Source organism: Molothrus ater, chromosome 3, assembly GCF_012460135.2.
Source record: "Molothrus ater isolate BHLD 08-10-18 breed brown headed cowbird chromosome 3, BPBGC_Mater_1.1, whole genome shotgun sequence".
Taxonomy (NCBI): Eukaryota; Metazoa; Chordata; class Aves; order Passeriformes; family Icteridae; genus Molothrus; species Molothrus ater.
The window spans coordinates 32,394,326-32,404,451 of record NC_050480.2 but is presented as its reverse complement, the minus strand read 5'-3'; the positions used below and the strand labels follow the sequence as shown (position 1 = coordinate 32,404,451).

The 10,126-nt window shown below is 46.9% G+C and overlaps 1 protein-coding gene across 5 annotated transcripts; it reads right to left on the bottom strand.

The window, feature by feature from the left end:
- Nucleotides 1-1,477: 1,477 nt before the first annotated feature.
- On the bottom strand, nt 1,478-8,851 carry ZBTB18 (zinc finger and BTB domain containing 18). 5 transcript variants are annotated; one of them, XM_036380079.2, is made up of 3 exons: nt 8,630-8,851; nt 7,226-7,309; nt 1,478-5,107 (listed from the first exon to the last, which is right to left on the bottom strand). In XM_036380079.2, exons 2-3 carry the CDS (start codon nt 7,236-7,238, stop codon nt 3,525-3,527), a joined length of 1,596 nt encoding a protein of 531 aa, XP_036235972.1. In that variant the 5' UTR covers nt 7,239-7,309; nt 8,630-8,851; the 3' UTR covers nt 1,478-3,524. The 5 variants fall into 5 exon arrangements, with proteins under 5 accessions (XP_036235972.1, XP_036235974.1, XP_054370273.1 ...); XM_036380081.2 differs by lacking the exon at nt 7,226-7,309; XM_054514298.1 differs by lacking the exon at nt 8,630-8,851 and having other exon boundaries at nt 7,226-7,932.
- Nucleotides 8,852-10,126: the final 1,275 nt, after the last annotated feature.

Below are 10,126 nucleotides of genomic sequence, written 5' to 3'. Positions count from 1 at the left end.
CAACACACGGGAGTACGTTTCATCTTTTCATTGAAGAAACACTTGGACGGCCACAAGTGTGTGCTACACACGTACAAACCATCTCTAGATAAACCAAAGTATAAAGAATATTTTAAATTATTTTGTCACTAACAGCTAAGTTATGTTTTCCATTCCCTTCTGAAGAAAGACTCCTTCGAAGTCTAGTTTTATTTGGGAGTCTATAATCCTTGAAAATCTTAACGTTGGAGAACAAATGGTGAATCTGCCTGGAGCCACAGCCAAAGCTCATCAGCTGCACAGATTTCAGCACTGCAATATTAGCAGTCTTTCAGTCTTGACGATACTTAAACCCATATTAACTACACATACTATTCTACCTTCTGAAAGCCTACAGAAAAGGTCTGCTGCTAGAAAACAGAGATGCTGCTATGAGCTAATTGACAGAAGAAAATATTTTCAAAATATTTCTTAATAACACAAAAAACCCACACCACAAACACAGCAAAGAGTGATTGAAAATTGTTATAAAGAATAAAACAGTGAAAAAGATCATTTTGGCTACATGCAAATTACCGCTGATGTAGGAAGATAAGCAGAATGGCTTAGGCACCGAGATTCACTTGGTCACTGCACAACTTGACCTAGGCAGATGAGAAGTGTAATGAAATGTTTAAATTAAGGTATTTTTCCCCCATCAAATTGGCCCTGCTGTCTCTGTTCCAGCCTTCTAATTTAGCTCCACTTTTGTATTCCCATTGGGCTCCACAGCGCTGGTCTCGTTCCTAGGATAGAGCAGCTTAAAACAAGAATTCTGGGTATATCCTGCAAGAAGCATCTAAACCAGGTCTTTTTGAAAGGTTTAGCTAAGCTTATACTTTTTTATTTTTAGAGAAACATTTAGTCTGTAAGAGAAATACCCGAAAGATTTAGGATTATTTCAATTTTCCTCTGTAGTCCACACAGCTTTGATGCTTTACCAGTTGTTTGGACATTTTGACTGCCTACTGTAACACTGACAGCCAGTCAGCACCCGGCCAAAGCTTCAGATTAAGTTGTTGCCTTCTGCTCTACTGTTCTCATAGAGACTGATATATCAAGAGAGTGAGCCCAAGAGAGCTCCTTGGAGTGAAATTAAGCCTACAAAGGGAATTGTGTGCCTGCACAGATATTTGCATGGCAGCAAAATTTGTGGAATTCAATAGATTGCTTCTGCAAAAGTCTTTGGGGAAGTAAAAAATAATAATTATTAAAAAATACCTTTACAGAATGATCAAGAGCTGCACACAGAGAAATGCTTTCAAAACACAAGCATTTAATTTTTTTAAATGTTAAGTGAGATGTAAATATGCATGGTAGCAACAAAGTGCCCAAAAGCATACTGAAAACATATTCCATACACAGTTAGCAATAGAAGTCTGTACAAAAGTAATAAAGTTACACAATATAAAAAATACTCCATAACTATAATTTAAAAGAGGGAAAAAAGACAAGGGAATTGATTTCTCAGTTCATATAATTTATTGCAGTTAGCACACAGTTTAAAAATTCACCAACACACCAATAGTACAAAACTAAACAGCATTATAAGTTATTCCCTCCTCAGGAAAATAAAACATACTATGATTGTCAAAGCTAGATGTCAGTCTAAGTTTTAGAACAAAAGAAGAATGTGAAACTAAGGAAAGGAAAAAAGCAATCACTCACGAGGACCACAAAAAAATCCAAGAGAAAGTCCATTTTCCTCAGACACTGATTGTCTTTTCTAACTTAAGAAAAGAATGTAGTTTTAAACCTAGAAACTATTCAAGTAACTAAAGATAACGCTCCAAGGCCATTTTCACAGCTTTTTTTTTGTTTTAAATGCCATTACAGCCAAATTAACACACATTTGACCAAATATTTCCAAAACAGTCCAGCAATACACAATGGAGTTTTCCATTCAGTATCTTAAGCACAAAAATAGGCTATGTTTACAGTAGTTAAGGCGATCAAATTTTAAACAAAAGCAGAGAAAAAAAAAAAAGGAAAAAAAAAGGAAAAAACAGCAAACGTTTTCCATGCTACTCCCATAGACCTTATTTGTAAGTGCAAGACAGGAAAACAAACACTGTGCAAAATGCTTTTGACCTGCGTGTTGGTCATTAAAACCACACGTCAGGCTGCAGTCTCTGCTGCTTGGATACGCATAGTCCTTCCCCGGCCCCCCGGCCCCCCCTGTCACTCAGGCCTGCCCAGGCCTTTCAGCCCGGGGCTTTTTTTGCTTTTTTTTTTCAGTCCACAGCCTCTTTTCAACGGGGGGGAAAAAAAAAAGAACGACCTATTGTGGTGGAGTGGTGCAGCAGGAATCCTACAAATGCTCATCTGGGGAAATGGACGCACCTCAGTTGGAGCTGGCGTGGGGTCTGTGCAATTAGAAGGGGTCTGGGGTTAGTAAATGCACACCGCACATGCAAATCTCGAAGCCTGGTTGTAAACATTCAATTTTTTTCTCCTTGTTAACGTAGCTAAATCGGCAACTCGTAGCTTAAGTTCTTCTCAACTTAAAGACAGTGGGAAAGTAAATTTAAATTAGATAAAATAAAAACAGTGCATTTCTCATCTTTATAACACTGGCATTTTCAACGGTGTCAGGTTTTTTTCCTAAGGAAATTAAATAATTTTCAACTCACTCGTTAAAGTTATACAATGCAAACAAAGACAAAAATATACTGAAAATCATGCATTTCTGTAGCGTTAATATTTACTTTTCAAGACTCAACTAAGAGCATCAACACAACCTGCCAAGTTCTTTGATACCTCCCCCCGGCCCATGTAATCAATTACAGTATACAATAACAGTAATTCACATTTTTTAAACACACAGTTCATCACTGCTGAAGCTGCAATATCCTTTTTCATCCCAAGCAAACCTTCACATAAGACAGAGTCCCAGTGATCCCAGTGTACTCTCAGGGTTTTTGTTTTATGTTTTTGTGTTGGTTTTTTTTGTGGTTTTTTTTTTCCAGTGGGAACTGTCAGAAATCCAGAAGTTGCCATAATAAGTTTTAAGTCAACCGCTTGTTTAAAAATAGATAATCCAGCATTTCAGAAATTTTCCATTTGGGTCTAAAAGCATTCAGGTTTCCAACAGCTAGAAAGGACTCATGCAATTATAGAAATGTAAAGGAACTGACAAAATTGGGAGAGGATTTCTACATTCAGATTTTAAGAGGGGAAAAAGATCAAGAGTTTAAAAGAATGCAGTGTTTTGGGGAGAATAAAGCCACGTCCAAATTTTTTGAATTGGAGATTCCTTAGAAGTAAAGTATCCGCTGGCTTCTATTCCGAAAAGGGGGGAAAATACGCTCCGCAATTGGTTACTTTGTCGGATTACCTCTACAATTCATTTTTACTGGAGTGCTAAATTAGTGAAATATTCATGCTGCCTTAAAGTGCAAAAACAAGCTAATAGCCAAACTTTCAGTTCAAGGAAACAAGATTGCTTTTAGACTGTACCACAACTATATAGATTTATATATATATTATTTATATATATAAAAATTTTATTTCCAAAGTTCTTGTGAGCTATCTTCTAAGGTCCAGTCTCTGACAGTAGGTAAGCTCAGTGCTTCGCTTTTGACAGACAATGAGTTCACCAACTCACAGTGAAACTTCCGAATGTGTCTGTAAAGGTCTCCGGACTGTGTGAACCTGCGTTCACACCACTTACAAGCATGAGGCTTCTCCCGCGTGTGAACCACTGCGTGGCGGCTCAGGTTGTGGGAGTACTGGAAGCTCTTCCCACACTGGGTGCAAGTGTAGGGCTTTTCACCTGAATGAGTCCTCTCATGACGTTTCAAGGTGTACATGCAAGAAAAAGTCTTACCACACAACGAGCAGGTCGGGACATTGACATCGGTAGCAGGCTTGCTGCGGATCCCGTCCTGCTCTCGAAAGTGCGTGCTTAAATGAATTTGCAGGATGTGGGGGCTAGGAAAGACCTTGTTGCAGAGAGGACACATGAAAATTTGGCCAGCAGGGCTAAGTATGTTTGACACATAAGGGAGCAAGCTGCTGTCCATGTTTCCTTCCACCTGGACTCTCTCATTCTCTGGAGTTATCATTTCGTCATCGCTTGCCTTGTCCTCTCTATCTAGCTCCCTCAAGACCGAATCTTCCCTCATCGGAGCCAGGTGGGCCGGCTCGTACTGTACCCTGTTATTAGTGCTCACACTTTCTTTCACAGTGCTATGTTCCATATCATAGTCATTAGTGCCAACATCACTCTCATCACAGGAAGCCTCTTTTTCCACCTTCACCTGAACAAGGCTGTTTCTAAGCATGTCCTGCGAAGAGAAATAAGAACTGTTCAAATTTTCAACTCCTGAAAGGCTGGACTTGACAGACAGGTCCAGCACGCAGTCAACATCTGCTGAATCCCTCACGGAGGTGACAGACCTCTGGGACAAAGACTCTGTTGAGCTGCAGGGGCTGGCTACTGTTTTTCCAGCTGCTGCTGTGTGCGTCTCTGCCTCTCCGCCAGTCTGGGGAATGCCTGCTGAGTCTGAGGGCAATCTCATCCACATGTTCCCAGGCTCAGCCGCCAAGTCCCTTTTGCTAGGCAGGATGTTCAATTTTTCATCTTCTCCGTCATCTTCATCGCTGGGCAAGTCTCCTGGCATGTGGCTGCTGCCGTCGGAGAGGCTCTCCACTTTGTCTGAACAACTTGAGGCGTCTTCCTCCTTTTTTGTACTGTCTGCCTCCGTGGTTGCTTTCTCTTTCAGCTTCTTTTTGCAGACTTTGACAATGTCATACATGTGGAGATAACTGGCAGCTGCTAGCACGTCTTCAATGGGCAAGTCTTTGAACTGGAGCTTTCCTTCGTACATGAATTCAAGCAGGAGAGCGAAAGCTGGGGCTGTAACAATGTCGCTGTTCAGATGAACAATGTCCCTTTTGTCCAGCTGGTCCTTGTAAAAGAGGTGGAAATACATGCTGCATGAAGCCAGTACAGCCCTGTGCGCTCGGAACTGGGCATCTCCTACCAGAACAGTGCAATCACAAAGAAAACCCTGATGTCTCTGCTCACTCAGACACTGTAGCAAATGTCTACTGTGGTCAGGAAACTCCATACTGTCTTCATAACCTATAAACAACAAAATTTTAAAAAATTAAATGTAGGTCAGAATCACAGAACTTATAAATCCAAGTAATTCCACTCCAAAAACCCGGTATTTGTATTGCCGAAATTCTGGTACTGACACCACGCAAAGATTATTTAACACAAATGTACGATGGCAACTCCGTCCCCGACTGACCACTACAGTTATGATTTCCTTTCTGTGATAAATAAGCCGGTCTAGTGAGCGCATAGGTACATCTGCAATTTTTTTTTGAAGTACCACTGCTGTTCATAAAATCTGTTCAACAGTTTGGTTTTTTTTTTTTTAGAGAACTTCCTCCAGATTGAGTCCCTAGGAGGGCAAACCCCCTTCCCTCCAAAGAAAAAAAAAAAAAAAAATTTTTTTAAACACTAAGTTTGAGAGATCACGGAAGCAGCAGAAAAAACGTACCAGATCATCTATCTTCTTTTTAAAGTCAAATTGTAGTAAGAGGAGAGGTTCTCACATGAAGAAATATTAAATACCCTAATCTGTATACCCAAGTCTAACATTCATAAAAGACAAAAAATATTTATGTGTATCAATTTATATCAACAGCAAAAATGGACATTTTTACAAATTTAGTTCGTGTGGCTTTCTTCTTGTAGTAAGTACAGGTTTTTTTAAGGTTTTAAACCTTTTCCACACTGTACAATAGAACATGAACATTTTTTGCCAACATGCAGAATATACAAAAGAAAGCTAACAACCAAAACGCCAACGAGCACCACTTCCCCAGTGCAGAAGGACAGAAATTTCCCTCCCCTCCCACACCAGGCAGAGTTTGCAGTACTAAGCTTAAAAAAAAAAAAAAAAAAGTCATTCAACCATTCAACGTGAGCATGTGTCCACGTTTAGAAAGAGTATCCCAAGTACTGTTCTTACCCAAGTGATTTTTATTTGCCTTCCTTGATGATAAAGACAAAATAAACTTAAAAAAGAAGCAAAGAAGCCAAAAATCAAATTGAAAGTAAAATCTTTTAAAAACCTATGTTAATCTATTCTTCTGTGATTGATAGCAATGGTCTCCCAAACCATCTGAGCAGATCGTGACTCTCCAGGCTGGCAGATATTAGTGAAAAACCCTCATCCCTTGCAAAGCAAGATGTACTAAAACTTACAACACAACCCCTACTATATTCTGTAAAATACCATTGCTAGAGTAAAGCATGAAGATTTACAATACAATCACTTTAAGTGCCCCACAGCCAACATCAATCCTAATCCTTAAGAGGGCTAAAAATAAAGATTGGAGGGCAGCTCACAAGGTAGCTGTGATCAAATTAGGAGGCTGAAAGGACAGAGAGGGACGAAGAAGGAAGCTTATAAACATCTGATCCAGCTGACTGTGGCCATATGGCAGCTGCTGCCCAGATAAAGAGATTAAGAATAGAGGAGTGCGATTACAGCTGTCTGGCCAATTCAGGCAGCTCAAATCTACAAGTTCTAAATTAGTCGCAAATACAAAAACTCCTTCAAATAATTATTGTTACACTAAATAAAAGATTTCAAATGCTACATGCAAGGAAGAAAAGAGGAAACCAGTCAAGCCATTCTCCCGGGTACAAAAGTTTTTAAACACATAACTGATTTCTATCTTTCAGAAGCACTACAGCTGTATGCTACTACATTTCTGAGCTACTGGATATTTAACCATGTAACGAAAGACTTCCCTACAAACACGTTTTAGCCAGGAAGGTCCTTTTGTAAAAACACACACTCTTGTATATTTCATTAAACCCCCTGTAAAGTAATTTAAAAGATGCAAGACAAGAACATAAAGCAAAACTCTCTTTAGGCTTGCCACTAAATCCATTGCAGTTTTGGTCTCAGAAATTCAGGACGAACTTGCTCACTCCTTCTTCCAAACCAAGACATTCCCACAATATGCATTAAAGTTAATGCTAACAATGTGCCCAAGAACTGATACTCTCCAACTGTAGTCCAAGCCTTTTGACTAAGTCCACTTATCTATTTAATACTCAATTTCATATATTACCTCTAAACTTGGTTAGAAAAGTAATGTGATTTTTTTTTCTAAAATTCAATAAACAACACACCAAAACAGAAATATGCTGTATCTAATCTATTGCTACTCCTACCTTTAGTACACATAAACCTGATTAAGTCCTTTCCTCTGAGTCTTGCTGGCTCCAGGTCTGTTAGATCGGTGGAAAAAAAGCAGACTAGGAGAGACAGATGCAAAGTGGAGATGATGTTAGAGAGGAATGAGATACCTTCTCCACACACAGATCTGCACACACTAACTCCCTGTCTGTGTGTTAGAATAAAAGGCTGAGGGATGGCAGGCTGTCAGCTGCTCTGACATCATGTTCAGATGGAAATGCTACCTCCAGCTGTGCTCCTTTTAATGCCATATGCTACTCCTCTACACTCCTGCCACCAGCTTTTTCTTAGGAGAACTTTTCTCTTCTGTTAGTATAAACAAAATACTTCAAAGTCTCTTTTTTTCAAACTTTCTAACAGGGAGGAAAAAAAAAAAAGAAAATCCTAAACATATGGGGCTTTACTGTATGTGCAGCATAGCAACACTTCTGCCTTAACTTGGAGGTCCGCTTTACGTGCTGACAGAGTACCCCAGCCACGGGGTTACTCCAGAAAGCCACACCGGCTCGGGGTTTTACTGAGCCCAGGGGTTCATTTAAAAGCAGAAATTAACCGGACCTAATTACCACCTCACTGCTCCCCGCTCCGCCGCCGGTCTTTTCAGTTCCAGCGTTTAAGGCAGCGCAAGTGACACCGAGCACTAACTCCGGCTCCTCTCGAGCCGCCGAGCAGCTCCCCTGGCCGGGGCACTGCTGCGAGCGCTCGGCTCGGCTCCTGCACCGCGCTTCCCCCGCGGGGGCCGGGGCTGCCCGGCTATTTGACCGCGGCAGCGCCAGGACGCGGGTCCCCGGCCCCGCGGGCTCCGAGCGGCCCCCCCGCCCGAGCGGGAGCCCCGAGCCGCGCCGGCCCCCCCGGTGACACTCACGCGTGTACCCAGCGGGGCGGGTCACCTGCCCGCCGCCGGGCGGGGACAGCCCGCCGCCCCCCGGGACGGGACGGGACGGGCGGGGAGGCGGCGGCGGCGCGCAGCAAGTTCCCGGCGGGCCCGGCCCCGCCAGCCCCGCCGGGCGGCGGCAACTTTTGGCCGGGGCCGTGTGTGTCCCCCCCGGCCCGACACTCCCGTCCGGGGCCCCGGTCCCGCGGGCAGCGCCGCCCCCGCCCGCGGCCGGGCCGTGGCCGGGCGCGCCGGCAGCCGCCCCGCGGGGAAGGAAGCAGCTGCCCGGCGCGCAGGAAAAGCCGCCCCCGGGTCACGGCGGCAACAAAAGAAAAGTAACCGGGAGCGTCGCCGGGGCGGCCGGTCCCACCGCCCGGGGAGCGCTGCCCCCGCCCCTCCGCCCACCCCCGGCCGGACCCGCCGCCAACTCCGCCCGCCCCGCGGGGCCGCAGCGGCCCCGGCCCCGGCGCGGCGGGTGTGTGGGGATGGGGGCAGCGGGACTCACACTGCGCGGCGGCCCGAAGTCCCCGCGCTCCCGCCGCCGCCCGCCGGCTCCTCTTCGCTCACTTGCCGCTCCGGGATCGCGCCTCGCCCCCCGCCCGCCCCCCGCGCCCGCTGGCCGCCGCCCCCCCCGGGCTCCCCCCTGCCGGCGGCTGAGGAGCGAGCGGGGCAGCCGGCGGAGCGAAGCGGGCCCCGCGCTCAGCGGCTCCCCATGGCACCGGCGGGGCGCGGGGGCGGGCGGGGGCCGGGGGCGGGCGGGGGCGCGGGGCTCTCGCGCGGCGGCGGCGGCGGCGGCACAGCCGGGCCCGGCTGCGGCAGACAGATGTTCGCCCCCTCCCTCCCCGCTCCCCACTTCGGACTCCGCTCCCTGACTGACAGCGCGGCCCGCCCGCGCCGCCGCCGCCGCCAACCGCCGCGGCGCCCCGCCGCTGACTGACGGGCCGCGGCGGCCGCCGATTGGAGCGGGGCGGCCCGGGAAGGCCGGCGGCGCCGCCAATCGCGGCGCGCGGACGGGCACGGGGGGCGTGACCCGGCGGGGAGCCGAGGCGGAAGGAGGCGGGGCCGCGCGGGGCCGGGGCGGGGCGAGCGGCGCGGGGCGGGGCCGGCGGGGAGGGGCGGTGGCGGCGGCGGCGCGGTGCATGGCGGGACGGCGGCAGGTGCGGGCGGCTCGGGCGGGAGCGCGGCCGGGTGTGCTCCCGGGTTCTCCTGTGCTCCCGCTTCCTCCACTGCTCCCGGTCCTCGAGTGCTCCCGGCCGGCCGGCTGGGCGCTGCTGGGCTGCCGCGGGGCCGGGCGGCGTGCCATAAAGTGCTGAGACCATGCAGCCATCCGGGGCAGGAGCATTAGTGGTGTATTGTGGATGGTTATGTATGTGTGCTAGTTATATACGGTCCGTATCGCAGTGTTACCTCAAGACCCAAGAGGCGTCATCTGCCCCTACTAAGAACACACAGTCGGCTAAGATAAGGAAAGTTTTTGCCAAAATTCACCAAGGGATCCGTATCTAGGAGAAACTCAAGTTACTGATGGTCGGTAACTTTGCAGAAGTTGAATGCAGGAACATCTGGATTAGCATAAATCACAAGGATGCTAATGGATGCTGCTGCGAGATGTACAAAAATAGAGTACCATGCCACATTTATGATTGGGTAATTAGAAATAAGCACCAGTGGGTAATTAGGTGATTCATATCATACCATTGTGTAAAACTCCTAAAGCAAAATCTCAGGGGTGTGCCCAGTTTGGCTGGGGCACTTTAGATGCAAGAATAAATATTTATGTTTGCAATTCTGTGGTTTGTGTCCTAGCCTCTCCCCTTGAGAGAGCCAGCTGTGAATTCATAGCAAGAGTGCAAGTGCTTTGCCTTCTCTCTTCCAAGGAGCTCTGCCCTGAGCTCCCATCTCAAAGGTTGAATTACCGTGGGTGCTTTCTGTACTTGCCGCCCTGGCGGTGCAGATTGCAAGGCGCAGTGCCAGCAGGTTGGCATCATTTGGGATGTGTGTG